The sequence below is a fragment of the Pediculus humanus genome, genomic scaffold (assembly GCF_000006295.1).
Source record: "Pediculus humanus corporis 1103172107481 genomic scaffold, whole genome shotgun sequence".
Lineage (NCBI taxonomy): Eukaryota > Metazoa > Arthropoda > Insecta > Psocodea > Pediculidae > Pediculus > Pediculus humanus.
In genome coordinates, this window is record NW_002987098.1 from 90547 (window position 1) to 109527 (window position 18981).

Consider the following 18981-nt stretch of genomic DNA (forward strand, 5'->3'; position numbering starts at 1 on the left):
AAAAATAAATAAAGAAAAAAATAAAGAAAAAAAAAAATCCAACTTACCGAAGCCCGTTTTTGGGCATCGCACGCCGAGCCCTCGATAGGGCTTTTCTCAAATACCCGTTATTTAAAATTAAGCGAAAACCTCGAGTCCGCGTGTCCGCTTACCACTGAAGAGTTGAGCTGGTTTGGGCGAGACCAAAGCACGCGAAGAAGGGCGGACCACGAGACTGGACCCCTCTTCGTCTTCTACCAGAAGATCTCTTTCAGTCTTACGATAACCCTCGATGTTAAACTATAGAGTGCGATTTATTGTTTTTGAACGCGACCACCGTGGTTAGTATAAGGATTCGCGTTGTTTTTTATAAATTTGACTTTATATTAAAAATTTATGATTGCTTTGGGATTTTCTGCCTAACTGCACCCCGCCAAGGTCTGGCGACGAATCCGCAAGGGCCTATGAGTTGCTAGTAATGCTGCTGAAAGCATCGTGACAGCATTTAGAGCGGTCATGGGGCCGCACCTCCTCATGACGACAGTTGCGGTGTTTTCAACGGTTTTCGTTTTCATCGCTTTTTCTGACATTACTTTTGCGGACAATAATGTAAGTTTTTTTTTTTTTTTTTTAAACATTAACTTTCTATTATTATTATGAATATTTTTTTATTATTTTAAAAAGTACCATGGGAAAAAGATACAATACTCTAACGTCATTTAAACAAATTTTTTTTTTTTTTAATTGTTTAAATAAAAACCCGCCAAATGTTTAATAATTATTTAATTCAAATATTCTATTTCCGGTTTAAAAAAAAAAGCCGGGTTCACAAGAATTGTATTGATAAACTATATATATTTGGGGTAAATAAATCTTGAATTATTTTTTAATATATATATACGGTCGTAATAATTATCGTTATTATTAAAACTATCGTTAAAATCATTATTATTATTGACACGAGACAAATCCCGCGGGTTCTCGTTGGCAAAATATTTAATAATAATCCATTTCGAATTGTTTCTACCCCTATTTCCAATGCTTTTACGTCTTTAATACATAATAATAATAATTATTATTATTATTATAGTTTTTTTGTTGTTTAATCCTTATTAAATATAAATCAAAAAATAAAATTCTCTTAACTAAATGATTAAATGATGATGATGATGATGATGACGATGTAACTGTTTTATTATGTGTAATGATTGATTATGTCTTATTGATGATGATGATGATGATGATAATTTTGAACATTTTTTTTTGTCTCCAAGTGTGTTTGAATGCATATTTACGAAAAAATTAAAAAAAAAAGAGTTGAATAATGTCTGGTAGTTTTTTATCATAGACCAAAAAACAAAAAAATTATTTTTCTAATTCCACGTTAAAAAAAAATTAGCGGAAAAATTTTCTTTATAAGTAAACAAAAAAAAAAAAAAAAAATGTTAATTGTTGCGTAATCGGACGACAAACTCTATGACAATTTTATGTATGTACGTTTGATGCGTATGTCAATTATTATTATTATTATTATTATTTGAACGGGTGACATAAATGAAACTTGGCAAACTGGCATTTCTGGGAAGAAGAAAAAAAAAAAAAAAAATTAATGACTTATTTGTTGACACAGAGTATCATTTGACCTGAGGTCAGGTTAACCTTTGGGTTTATTAGTTCTTGATATCTTTTTTTTTTAAAAAAAAAAGGGCAAAAATTTTTTTTTTTATGCGATAAACAAAATAAAAATTTATAACAAAAGATTTAAAATAAGGCAGACATATTGGTTTTCCATTTTAAATAATAATAATAATAATTAAATACATAAAAATTTGTTTTTTCATTTTTATTTTAATTTGATTGATGGTAAAAAAAAAAAAAAATGGAGGAGGGTTCATTTTAATTTAAATGAAAACAGTAGTAGTAGAGTGAGAAAAAGAAAAAGAAAAAAAAAAAATGTTGAATGTATTTAAAAGTGGGGGAAGAAGATTGAGAATAATTGTCGTTTAATGAAAAAAAAAAAAAAAAAAAAAAAAAAACGCCCAGACCTAAACAACCCAAAAATGTCTACAATTGCGACTAAAAATAAATAATATTTATAAGAAATAGAAAAAAAAAATTTTTTTTTTGGAAATAACCGTAAAATCCAAGTTGGGTTAGTCTTTTTTTTTTTTTTTAGGCGCGTTACATATTTTTATGCGTCGTTAATTTATTCCTCCTCCCCCTACACATTTTTTTTTTTTTTTTAAATTTAATTTGTCTGCGTCGTGTGATTATTGTTACGATTAAAATCTATGATATGATAATGATGATGATGATGATAAAATTTACACAACAATGAGAAGAAGACGAAAAGCTTGAAAATAATAATAATAATAATAATATGCAAATTAATAATTAAAAAAACCTTTAAATAAACTAAACAAACAATTTTTTTTTTTTTACTTTTGATTTGTTGAAAAAAAAAAAAAAAAAAAAATTTAAAAAGAAAAATAAAAATCTCAAATTTCAAAAAATCGCCTTTTTTTTTTTTTTGATTGTTTACGTTTCTATATATTGTACATGTTATTTGAAACTTTTTTTTTTTTTTTTTTTTTTTTTTCTTCTGCATAAGCTTCTTTTTTTTTCTTTGTTACTTACTCATTTTAGAGACCGAGATGATTATTATTATTATTATTATTTAATTTTTTTTTAGGCGCGATTATTTAATTATTTACTCAAAACCCTTAACGATTAATTTTTTATTTATTTACTTAGCTTATGCAATGTTTATTCATCTTATAGTTTGTGAATTTTTTACTGCTGACGTATTTACATATGACCATTTAAGGAATAATGTGTGTGCGAGTGCGCGTGCGAATGTGCATATGTACATATATATATATTGAAAGTTATTAAAAAATCTTACTTTTTAATTCGAGGAAGTAAAGATGATTTTATATAAATGCTAACTTACCAAAAATTAATAATAATAATAATAAATTTGCTAGATTGAAATGAATTGAATGAAGATGCTGACGAAAGGTTATTATTATTATTATTATTATTATTATTATTATTATTGTTAATTAATGTGATTGATTTTCTTAAAAACATGCCATCGGATACCTTTCATTATATTTTTTTAATTTCATATTATTATTATTATTATTATTTCCTAACATGGCAATTATTTTATTTTTTTTTTTTTTATTATTTGAATTAAATTCTATCCGTTTTTTTTTTTTTCCTGTAATTATCATCATCATTATTATTATTACTGATTTGTCTTTTGTTTTTTTTTAGAAATGATTTTATTATTATTATTATTATTATTATGTGTGTGTGTGTGTGTGTGTGTGTGCGAGCGCGTTTGTTTGTTTGTTTGTTCGAGAAAGAATCTTCACTCTTTTTATCATAATGATAATGATAATAATAATAATAATAATAATAATAATAATGATAATGATAGTTATTTTATTTTATTTTGCGAAAGGAATGAATGAAAATAAAATTTTTTTTTTTTTTGTTGTTTTGCCTTCATGACTTCCTTGTTTGAAATAGTTTTTTTTTTTTATATTAGAGATAAATAAAATATTTCATACTAATCCGTATATAATGTCAAATATTTAACACTTTTTATTTGCCGAGAACTTTTCGGGGTTACAAATTTGATCCATGAATGTGCAAAGGTCAAAATAAAAAAACTAATTATCCGTATAACATAATTAATTGCTGACCTCATGTCTGAATTTAATCGCCGACATTTTTTTCTTATTCAAAATAAAAAAAATAAAACTTTTTTTTTTTTTTTTTTTAAATAAGTTATTCATTTTTTATACATTAATATATATATATACATGTGTGTGTGTGTGAATGTCTTAAAAAAACCTTTTTTGTATCACTTTTATTTGTTTTTTCTGTTGCAGTAACATAAAATGTCACAGATTATGAATATTCTCATATTAAAAATGTCATTTTTAATTTATTACATGCATGTTTTGAAACAATTTACATAGAGTAAAAAAAAAAAAAAAAAAACGAGTATTTTTTTTTTTTTTTACTCTATGCATATAATTATTATTTAACTGTTAAAGAGGGAAAAAATAAATTTCTATATTTGAATTTTAAAATAAACTAATTTGCAAATGTAATTAACAATGAATTTCAATAAGTGTGTGTGTGCGCGTGAATTATGGAATAATAACAGTTAAAAAATTTAACAAAAGCGCAAAAATATTTTCTTTGGAAAATTCGTTTTGGTATACCGTAAATAATTTTGTTTTTTTTTTTTTTTTATGTTTGGTAAATCGATTGATTAATTCCATAAGTTGTTGTTTGCTGCCACGACACTTTTTTTTTTTTTTTTACGACTTTTTAAATGAATAAAAATTAATCAAGAGGAAGGATAAGAAGGTTTTTTTTCTCTATGATATTACGAAATGTAATTTTTCCTTGTAATTTTTTTTTTTATCTTTTTTTTTTAAACTTACTATCGCAAACCTAAATTACTTAATGCAACATATGAATGAATGAATGAATGAAGGTTTCCTCATTTTAGATATATTATAATCTTTTCCTTTTTTTTTTTTCCTTTAAGATTGCGAAAATTTTTTTTTTTTTTTTTTTTTACTGTCGGACTAATTTTCCTTTGAGATATAAAAAAAAAAATGTTTAAACTCTGATTGTTTACATTACACCCGTTAATTACTTAATAGCCCTGAAAATTTTAATAATAATAATAATAATAATAATAATAAATTTTCATTCATTCTCATTTTTTTTCTGTACTCGTTAAAAAAATTTTATTTAATGGATTATAAAAATATTATATGTATTTAGCACAAAATAATTAAAAAAAATAAAATTTTATTAATTCAGCGAAATTCAATCAAAGTTCAATAAAAAAAAAAAAAAAACTTATTAATATTATTATTGATTTTTAAACGTGACATATTAATTACGCTTTTAATTTATTGATTTTATTTTATTTTAATGATAACTAAAGATGACCTTTTTTTTTTTTTTTTTTTTTAATATGTCACAAAAAATTGATTAATTTTTTTTTTTATTAAAAGTACTCGAATGAAATTTTTTTGTGAGATAAAGTTTATATATATATATATATATATATAATAAATGAACGCGAACCGGACGCACGCACTCACGCACGCACACACGCACGCATATTTAAAAAAAAGGACCAACCGACCGTTATCAAATTAGGCTTTTATAAAAAAAACTTTTTGTTAAATTTAAGCAAAAAAAAAAAAAAAAAAAAAAAAGATTTCCTAATTAAAAATTTAATTAAATTAATTTAAGCTAAAAATATTTTCTTATCATTTTATTTTTTTTATTAATCTATGAAATTAGAATTGAACTTTTAATTAAATATATTATTATTATTATTTATTTATTTATTTAGTTGTTTGTTTGTTTGTTTGTTTTTTTTTTTTTTTTTTTTTTTACAAAGGAATATTTCTACTGTATGTGGCGTGACATTCATTTTAAGTTTTTTTTGGCCCCCCTTACTCGCCCCCCCGTTTTAATGAAACTTTATGTTTCTTTATGTTGATTATGTTATCATAAAAAAGATGTGCAATTATTTAAATGTTTTCCAAGGTTTTATTTATATCAGGTATTTGAAACTTTTTTTTGGGGGAGTTTCATTCAAATTCTCTCCATCAAATCCTACAAGTACATTAATAAATATTTAACTTTAAGAATTTTGAACCTTACGAATGAATATACAATGAAAGATTTCTTTTTTTTTTAGCTTTCGGATAAAATTTCTATTATTTCTTTCTTAACAAAAAAAAAGAAAGAAAAAGAAGTATTGGATTGCAAAAAAAAAAAAAAAATTTCACATTCTTAGCCTCCCTCGTTGAAAAATAAAATTTAAAACCGCACGTTTATCAATATGGCGGACAAAAAACGTTTTTAATACCTTGGCAATATTAGAAAAAATATTAAACGAAATCCTTTTATTTTTTAATTGTTATTTTATAATAAATTATTATTATTTTATTATTATTATTATTTAAATGATAAAATAATGAGTTATTCGAGACGATTTTATTTGTTTTGGTCTCTTTATATATCATAATAATATTATATTAAAATTTCATAACATTTAAAATCTTATTTAAAATAAAAAAATAATTATTGTGCGTGTGCGTGTGCGTGTTGTCATTTAATAATTCATTTTTTTTAATATACAAATAAAATTATGTCAAAAGAAAGAAGACATTTTTTTTAAAAAGATTTTCGGATTTTGCCAAAGGACGAAACTCATTACAGCTTAATTTAAATCTTTTTTTTTTTTATTTTCCATTATTAACTTTAATTGGCCGCAAAATGCGTGACTAATATTATGTATACGCTTTAATATTCTTTATGTCATGACATAATTTATTTATTTTTTTTTTTTTTAACTGGACTCGGACCACATATATATATATATTAATTTTTTTTTTTTAAATCATCATCATCATCATCATCATCATCATGTTATATACATACATGAAGACATATTTCTTTTTGTTTTAATTGAAAGGAATTCTTTGTTTTTTTTTTTTACTCATTCATTTACAATTAAATAAATAATCTTCAATTTTTTCTATTTATTTAATTAATTTAAATAAATTTACTGTGATTGAAAAAAAAAAAAGGGCTTGATTTTATTATTATTATTATTATTATTCACTTAAACGATTTTTTATTTTTTTATATGAGTTCATTTATTTCGTAGAAAATGAAAGAAATAAATTATTAATGGTTTTAAGAATTATTGAATTGTTTGTACGTGAATTGAATTTATTTTTCCAATAATAATTGATTTATGAACTTTTATCTAATAATAATTATTATTATTATTATTTGATATTATTACGACCGTTAAATAGTTATGTAGTGGAACAAAATAGAAGGTATTGAACTCTTATTATTACGTAAACAACAGAAAAAAAAAAAAAAAAAATGTTTTAACCTCGACAAATAAAAAAAAATTTTTTTTTTTTATTAGTTTTATAATGATGACGAAAGAAATAAAAATATTTAATTGTAAAAATGACAACAAACTTTTAATATTAAAATTCAATTCACCGATCAATAAATTTCTGTTGACCTATTATTAATATAATTAATAATACATTATCGATTATATTGTTAAATATCATTATAACAATTACGTACCTCGATATACATAAATATTTTACTTTTATTTAAAAATTATTAATTAAACATTTTATATAATTAACCATTCATTTAAAAAATTATTCAACATTTTTAGGCTTATCATTTGATAGTTTTTATTCATTTGTCTTGTTCCTTTAAAAAAAAAAAAAAAAAAATTGTTTGTTTGATCTTCTTGCTTTAAAAAAAATAAATTATTCTATAATAATAATAATATTAAAAATAAATTTGAATTTATATAGACTTCATATGGCGGAGCTCGAGGAGATTGGGGCGTTTCAACGTATCATCATCCCGGTTCTCCTCAATGCGACTGTGACGGATTAAAAGGTTATCCAGGTGAAGCCGGAGTTCCAGGAGTACACGGTCCTGAAGGACCGTCGGGTGACATTGGACCCGAGGGTCCTGTAGGTCCAAAAGGAGAAAAGGGAGAATATGGTGAATTTGGAGCTGTGGGAGAAAAGGGAGACAGGGTACAAAAAACAATTTTTTTTTTCTCAAACAAATAAACCTCAGCCTAATGGTATATAACCTTTATTATGTGACAAAATCGTTTTATACGAAGGCAATAAAATGGTTTTGCTCTATATGGCTATTAAAATGTTTGCTTGCAAGCTGCTGCAAAAAAAAATTTTTCAATTTCAATAATAAATTCTATTGTATTTCTCATAGTGATAAAGTTAATTAGAATAATGATTTTAAAACTCGTTAAATTTTTATCGCTGAAATTTTCTTTTGTTTCTTTGTTTTAGGGCGACCCTGGAGTCCAAGGAGACAATGGAACACAAGGATACGACGTATGATTTAATGCTCTCATAAAAACTTGAGTTGAAAAAAAAAAAAAAAAATGAAATATAGCCTAACGCGTTTTAAACAGTTAATTAATATTACTTTCTTTATTTTTTTTTTTCTCAGGGCAAAATGGGAGAAAAAGGAGTTGACGGTCTTCCAGGTTTAGACGGTTGTAAAGGAGTAGATGGGCTTTCAGGTGTACCAGGAGTCCCTGGAATTCCCGGTGGAAGAGGAGGAGTTGGAGAAGATGGAGAGCGAGGACCACCAGGGGAAGCTGGAGAAGGAGGTGCCAACACTCAAGGAACAAAAGGTGAAAGAGGAGATGATGCTGCTGACGGTACACCAGTAAGTATTTGGTACAAAAAATGCTTCTCTTTTTTTTTTTGTTCTGTAAAATGTCGATTAAAAACACATAAATTCTTTAAAAAAGAAAAAAATAATAAAATTAAACCGTTTCAACGAACTCATTATCTTTTCCGTTTTCTTATTATCGAAGTCATTACTCTTAAAGTTTATAAAAAAAAAAAAACAACCAGAAGATATTAAATTTAATTTCGAAAATATAATTAACTTATAGCTTTTTGAATTGAAATTTTTCCCAGCTTTTTTTTTTTTTTTACAAAAAATTTCATGTTATTTTCTAGGGTTTTCCAGGTTACCCCGGATTAAGAGGACCCCCCGGTCACCGTGGTCCCGCCGGAGATAGAGTGAGTAATAAATATTTTAAACCTTTTAAATTTCCTTTTAAAAATAACTAATATGTTATGTGACGTGATCAGGGCAGACCAGGATATCCTGGACCTCCCGGACCACCCGGAGACAAAGCCGAACCGGTAAAAGGATCACCTGGTTTAAAAGGAGATCGCGGAGAACTTGGAGAACCTGGTCCTCCTGGAAAATTAACCTATACTAATGAATCGGAACTGGTTCAAGAACCCGGATTTTCTACATATAAAGGGCAAAAAGGAATGAGGGGATCTCCAGGAGAACCGGGTCCAAGAGGAGCAAAAGGAGAACGTGGAAACAAGGGCCAAAAGGTAAGCTCTATGAAATTTACTTCCACGCAAAAATAAATCAACAAGGAATTTAAGAGATTTCATAGAAAAATTGAATGTAATTGTAAAAGTTGAAATTTTTATAAATGTTATATAAAAAAAAAAATTTATTTACATAAAAATTATTTAAAAAGGAAAAATTAATTTAAAAAAATAAAAAAAAATTTTTTTTTTTTTTTAAAAAAGACCTTTGAAATTGTTCTAGGTCAGTTTGATTATGAATGATTTTAATTCATTTGCACGCGCATTTAATAACATTGAATGTGGGTTCAATTTTATTCATATCAAAAAAGAACAAGAAAAATTAAAATTTACAAAATAAGGCGGAAACTCCCACAAATGCTTTTTTTTTTGCACAATATCCCTTTCCGTATAGCCTATTCCTGTTATCGCTACGATGAGATCATTGAATTTTTTTTATTTTTATTTTTTTTCAGGGATACTCCGGATTTCCAGGAATGAAGGGTATTAAAGGAAATCAAGGACCGGATGGTGAAAGAGGAAAACAAGGAAGAGAAGGTCCACCTGGTGCACCAGGTGAAAAAGGAGACAAAGGAGCTCCTGGAACGGCAGGTTTACCAGGAGCGGACGGAATGAAAGTAAGGCTTTTCATAAAAACTCCCATTTGAAAACTCAAAAATTTTATAAGATTATTTCAATTTTAAATACCTCATATTTTTTGTATCGCAGGGAGATCGAGGGGAGCCGGGATTTTCTGGAGCTCCTGGGCCTCAGGGTCCCGAAGGGCCTCCAGGAATTTACGATCCTGATTTAGACGAAGAAGTGGAAGGAATAACGGGGCCTCAAGGACCGATGGGTTTTCCCGGAGAGAAAGGAGCCGATGGTGTGCCGGGACAACATGGACTTGCAGGTCACATCGGACCACCCGGTGAACCCGGACCTCCGGGTGCCGCAGGACCGGCCGGACCGAGGGGAACATCTATCAAGGGAGAACAAGGAGCCGATGGCAAGTTTAATACGAATTTTTTAAATTTGGTTTTACACAGTGTATGAAAAACGATTCATTTTTTCAACGGTTTTTTTTTTTTTTAACACAGGTCCAGCCGGAAGTCAAGGATCTCAAGGTCCGATCGGTTTGTCGGGACCGGAAGGACCAGAAGGAGAAAAAGGTCTTCCAGGTTACACGATAACAGGTCCACCCGGCGAAGACGGACGAGGTGGTCGAGACGGTTTTCCGGGAGTGGTGGGAGATCGTGGAGACACGGGTGAACCGGGAGCCAAAGGTTTTCCCGGACGAGGAGTGGCAATAGTGGGTCCCCCTGGAGAACCGGGTCCGCCAGGATTCCCCGGTATTCCAGGATTACCGGGACTTCCTGGATACGGAGGACAAAAGGGAATGCAAGGAGAAAGGGGTGAAGATTGCGGCGTTTGTCAACCAGGTAAAAATATTATTTTGCAATATAAGAGTTTATAAAATACATTTTATTGATATTTGAAAATAATCAAAACACTTGACATCACCGTATCTGTAGGATTTCCTCAACCCACTAAAGGAAGCTGCTTGAAATAATCTCTTTTTGATAATGACCTATTGCGTGACGCCCTTTTACTGCAATGTAATCATAATAAAACTTTAATTCATTCATAAAAAATTTTTAAAAATCAATAATAATAATATTAATATCAGGTTATATTTAATTAAATGAATATAAAACAATATGATTTTAAATTTTTGAAAAAAATTCTCAAAGTTTACACGCGATTTTTATTGAAAATAAAATTTTTCAATTTGTGAGCATTAAAAAAACATCATTTTTTTTTTTCAAGTAAAAATAAAGACTTTCCAAATTCTTTTTTTTTTTGTGATTATTAATTGAATTACCCCACCGGAAAAATTTTGTTTTGTTCATTTAAAAATTTTAAATTTATTATTTATGTTTATTAAATCAATTTTCAAATAAAATATTAATAATGTCTAATGATTAGCTATTTAAAAAATTTATTGGAATATAATTTTAACTTTATTAATTTTCAATTTAATTTAAAAAGAAAAAAAAAAATTAAGGTCTTAAAATCATATAATTTATATGCGTGTGAGGCTGCTCAAGCGCGCATTGATCTCTCTCGCTCTCTGTAATATCTCTTTTTATCATTTAATAATAATATTTTCAGGTAGAAAAGGAGAAAAGGGAGATCGAGGTGACGCTGCTAGAGACGGAAGTCCTGGAGGCCCCGGTTTTCCCGGATTTCCAGGAATTAGAGGACCCAAAGGTCAGCCTGGAATGCCAGGAAGACCAGGTTATCCAGGTTTAGATGGAATCCCGGGTAGTACAGGTAAGCGACAATATAATTATTTTCAATAACAAGGACTAATAACGCAATTTTTATTATTCTCTAAAACATTTTTACGCCACTGATCCATAGGTTTGGCCGGAACTCCCGGACCCAAAGGTGAAGCGGGATCTATTATTTATCCTCCGGACAGCATGACTTTAGGACATACGGGTGACCCAGGTTTGCCAGGTTTCCCAGGAGAACAAGGGCCTTGGGGTCCTATGGGACCTCCAGGACCAGCTGGAGAACGGGGTTTAAGAGGAAGGAAAGGTGTAAAAGTGAGTTTTGTGCTCAATCAATTGACAAATTAAAATCATTTTTTATACATGTTTTCACGTTTTCTTGTTTACTTTAAAAATTATAAATGATCATCTTCAAAGTTTGGCACTTGTTAATATTCATTAATCAAAATATTTGAGTTTATTAATTCTTAATAAATAATATTAGAGATAAAAATTTAATTTTCAAAAATGATCTTACCTTACAGGGTACCATGGGAGCTCCAGGTAGTCAAGGTCGAGACGGGCGAGCAGGAGGTGATGGTCAAGCCGGTCCTAAAGGAGACTCTGCTTTTGTTCCTAAGGAATTCTTGAGAGGCGATCCTGGAATAGATGGATATAGGTAATTTTTACTCACCATAATCAATTCTTTTTAAAATATGCACTGACAAAAAAGTCAAAAATTTACCTTTAAAAATTCAGAGGTCTTCGAGGAGACATTGGAGAGCCAGGTTTGGTTGGTTTACCAGGAGATGCTGGAGAATGGGTATTAGATATTCAAGGAGATAAAGGTTACAAAGGTCAGCCAGGAGATTACGGTTTACCAGGCCGAAAAGGTGAACCTGGTCCAGCAGGAGATCAAGGATTCCCGGGACCTCAAGGTCCTCAGGGTTCCCAAGGTATTTCTGCCCAAGGTGAAATTGGATTAAAAGGGTATCCTGGAATCACCGGAGAACAGGGACTAAGGGGCGAGCCTGGTAAACCCGGATTAGCTGGCAAAATGGGTCTGCCCGTAAGTTTTTTTAAATCATTAATTGTAGTTTTTTTTTTTTTTTTTTCAAAAATTAAATGAAAGCAATAATTAATCTCGTTAAAAGGGATTTGGTGGGCAAAAAGGAGCACGAGGTGAAAGAGGACAAAGCATTCTTGATGGTCCTTTTGGTCTTCAAGGCCCCAAAGGACAGCCAGGGGATGTTGGAGATGAAGGATTTGCTGGACCCCCGGGAACAGCCGGTGTCACTGGACAAAAAGGAATTAAAGGAATGAAAGGAGCAGCAGGATACGTTGGCTTACATGGATTAAGAGTAAATTTCAAACGACTGAAGGTCCTCAATTTAACATCTCCGAACAAACTAAGTTTTGAAAAAAAAACCGCTTTGATTTTAGGGAGAAAGAGGACAACAGGGAGCCATCGTTCAAGGACCTCCTGGTTTTCCTGGTAGTCCTGGATTTAACGGCGCTAAAGGGCAACAGGGAGATGAAGGTTACCCCGGTGAAGACGGATTCCCCGGTATTCTTGGAGAAAAAGGAACAAAGGGAGACATTGGAAACCAAGGAAGAGTTGGTACGATATCGATAACTGGATTTTTTTTTTTTTTTGTGAATTTTAGTTTACTTTTTTTTTTTCTTACGAATCCATATGTACTTATATTAAGGTGAGCCCGGAGACGCTGGAGCACCTGGTTTGCCCGGATTAGATGGAAGAATGGGAAGTCCGGGTGTTTTTGGTGAACAAGGAGATCGGGGAGATGTAGGAATACCTGGAGTTCCAGGTGTAAAAGGAAGAATGGGTATGCCGGGTACACCAGGATTAAAGGGCAGTACTGGAGACCCGGGAAATTTCGGAGGCATGGGATTTCGCGGACCTCCTGGATATCCGGTAACAAAAAATCTTATTTTATTTTTAATTTTTTAAATATTAGCAAATTTTTATTAATCAATGCAATACGTTTTCTCGATGAAAAATTTCTATAGGTGAAGATTTCTTATGGCTAAAATTGCACACATTTACTTTATTCATTGCATTAATTTATTAATAATAGTTATTTATATAAGGAATAATTTTTATTAATAGGGGCTGCCTGGAGATCCAGGATTACCCGGACTGGACGGTTTGCCAGGGGATTCTAGTTTTAGCGGTCCTAAAGGAGAACCAGGAGATCCAGGTAAATGCATATTTTTTAAATGCGGGTAACTTTAAAATTTGTAATTTACAATTCACAAGTAATTAAAAACCATCCTTTTTCAGGAGTTGATGGGCAACCGGGAATTCCGGGTCCTAGAGGTTTGGATGGTTTAAAGGGAGAAAGGGGAGATGAAGGTTTTATCATTTTCGGGGGTGCAGGTCAGCCTGGTGAGGGAGGAAGAGCTGGATTCCCCGGTGTTGTAGGTCGTCCGGGACCAAAGGTAAATAAAACGGATTCTAAATATTTTTTAATATATTTTATAAATAAATTATTCTTATTTTATAAAAAATTATAAAATATTAATTTAGGGAGAAAGAGGAGATCCTGGCATACCAGGTGAAAAAGGTGAACAGGGAGATATAGGAAATGTTGGTTTTGTCGGAAATAGAGGCCGAGATGGAGCTTTTGGACTACGAGGAGTTCCTGGATTACCAGGAAGTGATGGTAGAGTAGGTGAAAAAGGTGTTCAAGGCGACGAAGGTGATCCAGGAGTTATCGGTAGACCAGGAATGCCTGGAGACCTCGGACCGGAAGGACCTCGGGGATTGCCCGGTTATCCTGGGGCTAAAGGAGCCATGGGAGATCCAGGAAGAAACATTTACACTCCTGGAACTAAAGGAAGTCCCGGAGAAAATGGTTTGCATGGTATGAAGGGCATGCCTGGAAGACCTGGACCGCCGGGTTTGATGGGCTTACCCGGCTTTAAGGTTATTAAATTTAAAATGAATACAAAAATGTAAAAAAAAAAATTTTTTTTCATTTTTAAAAATTAAAAATTGTTCTTTTTATCAATAGGGAGATGTTGGTGAAGCAGGATACCCAGGAGAAGCAGGTTTTCCTGGTGCGCGCGGAGAAATGGGACAAAAAGGAGATCAAGGAAATCCTGGTTTGCCCGGTATTTCTGCAGCGTTTGCCGACCGTGGAGATCCCGGAACTCCAGGATTGGATGGAATTGCGGGTAGACCTGGCGTACCTGGTCAAAAAGGCGCTCCTGGAAACTACGGAGTCGACGGGTTGCCTGGATTACCAGGTCCAAGCATTCCTGGAGCACCAGGTCCAAAAGGTTTTCCTGGCTCGGCAGGTAGACCTGGATTAGCAGGAGCTCCAGGATTGCAAGGAATGAAAGGAGATGCAGGAAGACCAGGATATCGTGGAGCAAAAGGAATGAGAGGTGCTCCAGGAACTACACCAATAAGGTAATGTTTCTGAAAAGAAAAAAAAAATATATTAATAATAATAAAAATAAGCGTACCTATAATTTTTTTTTTAACCCTCAACTTTTACAGTTTAAAAGGTATGAAAGGTCAAAAGGGATTCCCGGGTTTCCCAGGCTTAAATGGAGCTAAAGGTTTCCAAGGAGATGCTGGATTCCCCGGAGTTCCAGGAGTACCTGGGTTAAAAGGAGAAAAAGGAGACTTTGGAGAACCTGGTCTGCCTGGACGTGCTGGACTTCAAGGCCCCAAGGTAAGACAAGAAATCTGTTTATGATAAATTCATGCGTCAATTTTAAATGTAACTGACTTGTACTTTAGGGAATGAAAGGAGATTGGGGTGAAACACCAATTGTGGCTTACGAATTATTGAAAGGACAAATGGGAGAAAAAGGATTTCCTGGCACAGTGGGTCTACCAGGGCAACCTGGAATCATGGGTAATCCTGGAAGAGACGGACTACCGGGTTTAGTCGGAGACAGTGGAATTGATGGTTACAACGGTTTGATGGGACCTTCAGGACCCAAAGGTCAACCAGGTTTGCCAGGAAGACCTGGCTTTCCAGGAGCTATCGGCAGAAAAGGTACGTCACGTAAAAAAAAGAAACCTTCTTGATAACGTGTCTTAATAAACAATATTATTAACATTTTAAACAATTTAATAGGTATTGCCGGTATTAGAGGAGATCCGGCTCCGGTCGGTTATCCTCCAAGAAGAAGAGGATTTTTCTTCACGGTTCACTCTCAAACAGATGAAGTGCCTCCTTGCCCTCAAGACACCACGGTGCTTTGGGACGGCTATTCCCTTCTTCATTTTATGGGTAATGCAAAATCACACGGTCAAGATTTGGGAGCGCCTGGAAGTTGCCTTCGTAAATTTTCAACCATGCCATTTATGCCGTGCAATTTGAACAATGTGTGTGAATATTCGTCAAGAAATGATTACAGTTATTGGCTTAGTACATCTGAGCCCATGCCAATGATGATGACACCTATTCAACCACCAGATTTGAAAAAATATATTTCTAGGTCAGTTTTTTTTTTTGTAATGTAAGGTTTTCGTTTTTAAGCCATAGTATTTTTTGTTACAAATATTGCATTTATATTTGTAGATGTGCCGTTTGTGAAGCTCCAACGAGAGTAATAGCAGTTCACAGTCAATCAAATGATATACCAAACTGTCCAAACGGTTGGGAAAATCTTTGGATCGGTTACAGTTTCTTGATGGTAAATAAAAATATATAATTTTGTCAAAATCTAGTTTCAGTTAAAACAATTTACAATTTTACGTTTTGTTAAATTTTTTAGCACACGGCTTCCGGTGCTGACGGTAGTGGTCAATCTCTAATATCTCCAGGATCATGCTTGCTCGAATTTCGTCCTACACCTTTCATTGAGTGTCATGGCGTTGGTCGGTGTAACTACTTTTCAAATTCTTATTCGTACTGGCTTTCAACTCTAAACGAACGTGATATGTTCAGTAAACCACGTCAGCAAACTCTTAAAGCTGGCCTATTAGAAACCCGCATAAGTAGATGTTCAGTTTGTATGAGAACAAATGATTTCAATAGAAGAAGACAAAATTTTTCAGCCGCTGAATATTATCAAAGAAGAGCATCAAGAAACACTAAAACCAAATTATTAAAGAGAAAAAGTAAAAATCCAAGGAGAATTGATCTTTTCAAGGCTTTAATATAGGTTTAGTGAACGAATTGAACTATAAATAATTTTATTAAGCAAACATGTTAATAATATTTATGATTGAGAAGGCTTTAAATACTTTTTTCTTTTTTTTTTTTTTTGTAAATTTCCGGTTGATTTTTATATAAAAAATTTTTTTGTTTAGGATAAATAATAAAGAGAGAAACAATCTGATAATTATTAAACATGAGATTAAAATTTTAAAATTTCAAAATTATTTTAAAAAATTTGTTTTTAGTCTTACTACAATCAAAAATTTTGTTTACATTACCCTCGACATTTATTATTAATCACTGCCAAAAACTGCCAAAAAGTTGTAAATACTTTTTTTTTTTTTTAAAAAAAAAAAAAATATTTATGACAATAAATCACAAATATATTTTTTTCCTTATTTTACTTTATATTATTTTTAAAATAATAAATAAATAAAACAAATTTTCGAGATTTTAAATAATTCACCATTTTAATAATTAAATTTTCTAATATGATAGAAAAAAAAAAATTTTTTTTTTAGTAGTTTATTAATAATAATAATAATATATAATAATCCATTCTTTTCTTTCAAAATTTCAATAATAATAATAATAAATTAGAATTTGTAAATATAATCTGCATTATAATAGTAAAAATATTAGTAACATATAATTTTTTAAATTAATCTTTCCTTTCATGTAATTAAAAAAAAAAGGTTTAAAAGTTTTTTTTTTTAGTAAACAATTGATAATTTCTTACCTTCGTACTCTGGATCATCATCACCTGTGGAGGAGAAAAATTATTATTAATAAAAAACAAAAAAAATAATTATTGTAACAAAATTAACAATTGGGGATAACAAATTAAAGTTTTTTGATTACAATAAATCGATATATTAAGTTTGGCAAATAATGTCATTTAAAAAAAAGTAAAAAATTTTAATTTAATCATAAATAAACACAAAAAAAATTAAATCGTGATAAAAAAAAGACAAAGAATCAAAAATTTTTTAATTTCTTATTAATGAGAACACATTTTATGTTTCCTTAGGCAAAAAAAAAAAAAAAAATAGAAAAACTTAATGAATATTTAACACTGCAAAAAAAAAAATTTAAACATTTTAAAAATTTATTACAGAGATATCGAAAACTGCCACAAATGATTTATGGTAATTTAAGGTAAATAAATTAAACAAATTTAATTTTTAACAATAATAAAATTTAATGTTTGAAAACAATAAAATTTCATTATTGTATTACAAAGTAAATATAATAAACTAAAATAATGACTTTCTCTGACTGTACAACAACATTCGAGACATAAATAATTATTAATAATAAAATAAAAATATTTAAATTTATAGCAATAAAATTTTTCTTACAATTTGCATTTTATATTTAAACTGTAGACTAATTATACAAAATTTCATATAAAAATTATATAATATTGAAAATATATAATTTATACACATTAACATGTATATGTAGTAATCGATTGATTTAATAAACAATAAACTAATGTTCCTCACATTAACATTATTAAAAAATTTAAACATTATTCAGTCTGTGTTTGATAATTACTCATAAAAACTTATTTCTGGTTTCATTTCAAATGTTTTTTCTATAAATTGCATTTGCCTTTCTATTATTTGGAATAATTCTGGAGGTTGTGGAATTCTTCCAGTTTCTATTTTTGACCATACGGGCACATCGTTAAATGTGATTTCAAATGCACCTAAAATGTAAACATATTCATTAATAAAATAAAATTCAATATTCAAAATCAATCAGCACCATATCTATGACACTAGAATTGATTATGTAATCAAAATCTGTTTTTATATTATTACCTGTAGAAATCAAATTTCCTTCAATGAAATTACATATAAAAAAAATCAAAGCACAGGAATAAATTTTATTTGTACGACACCAATACCAACTTGATGCCATACGACCTAAATAACGGGAAATATCCATATCAAATAGGATAGCTGATATTACAAGCATTTTTCCTATATTTAATATTTTTGCCAATATAGAATTGTAAGTCGATGGCGGATAAAGTCCTCCCTCAACAATTAAATCAGGATATCTTTTATTTAACATATCAGCATATTGTTCATAGGCATTTCTATAACCACAGGAATAACTGAAAAACAAAATGATAAATTCAATTCAACAGGATCACATTTAAATAAATGTGTGTATTTCACCGTGCAACCGAAACATTGATACAATTAGATAAACATATTAAATATAAAAATTTTTAATTAATAATTAAAAAAAATTATTGTAGCGTAATTGGTTATTTAATTGGATAATGATTGAAATTTTTTATACGTTAATAATGATATTGAAAATATCAAACTAATTTAAACTCACCAGTACAAAATTTTTAACGTAGGGCCCATAAATTTACTAGAGCCCAAATTTGTGACGGGAATATCTTTGTTACTAGCCTCGGCATTCCAGTGAGACACAAATAAATCCTTTATTGTAAAAATTAAAAAAAAACCGAAAACTATTACTGGAACACTCTTTATTAAGTCAGCCATTTTGATAATACCCTATGGATTAAATAAAGTACACTGATAAAAGTATAATTTTTTTTTTTAATTAAAA

The 18981-nt window shown here is 29.9% G+C and overlaps 2 protein-coding genes across 2 annotated transcripts; one reads left to right on the forward strand and one right to left on the reverse strand.

Moving 5' to 3' along the window:
* Positions 1–6989: 6989 nt before the first annotated feature.
* Phum_PHUM136040 (collagen alpha-1, IV, chain precursor, putative) lies at positions 6990–16384 on the forward strand (the record flags this gene model as incomplete). Its single annotated transcript, XM_002424507.1, has 25 exons — positions 6990–7017; positions 7408–7622; positions 7902–7946; positions 8065–8286; positions 8586–8648; positions 8721–8978; positions 9434–9595; positions 9687–9967; positions 10068–10396; positions 11130–11291; positions 11382–11569; positions 11779–11912; positions 11993–12302; positions 12388–12594; positions 12677–12854; positions 12946–13169; positions 13365–13455; positions 13539–13696; positions 13785–14183; positions 14272–14672; positions 14763–14940; positions 15009–15270; positions 15352–15715; positions 15799–15913; positions 15995–16384. The coding sequence occupies 25 exons, from the start codon at positions 6990–6992 to the stop codon at positions 16382–16384; spliced, it is 5364 nt and encodes a 1787-aa protein (XP_002424552.1).
* Positions 16385–17936: 1552 nt separating this feature from the next.
* Positions 17937–18914, reverse strand: Phum_PHUM136050 (uncharacterized protein; the record flags this gene model as incomplete). Its single annotated transcript, XM_002424508.1, has 3 exons — positions 17937–18094; positions 18210–18508; positions 18742–18914. The coding sequence occupies 3 exons, from the start codon at positions 18912–18914 to the stop codon at positions 17937–17939; spliced, it is 630 nt and encodes a 209-aa protein (XP_002424553.1).
* Between the last annotated feature and the right edge of the window lie 67 nt (positions 18915–18981).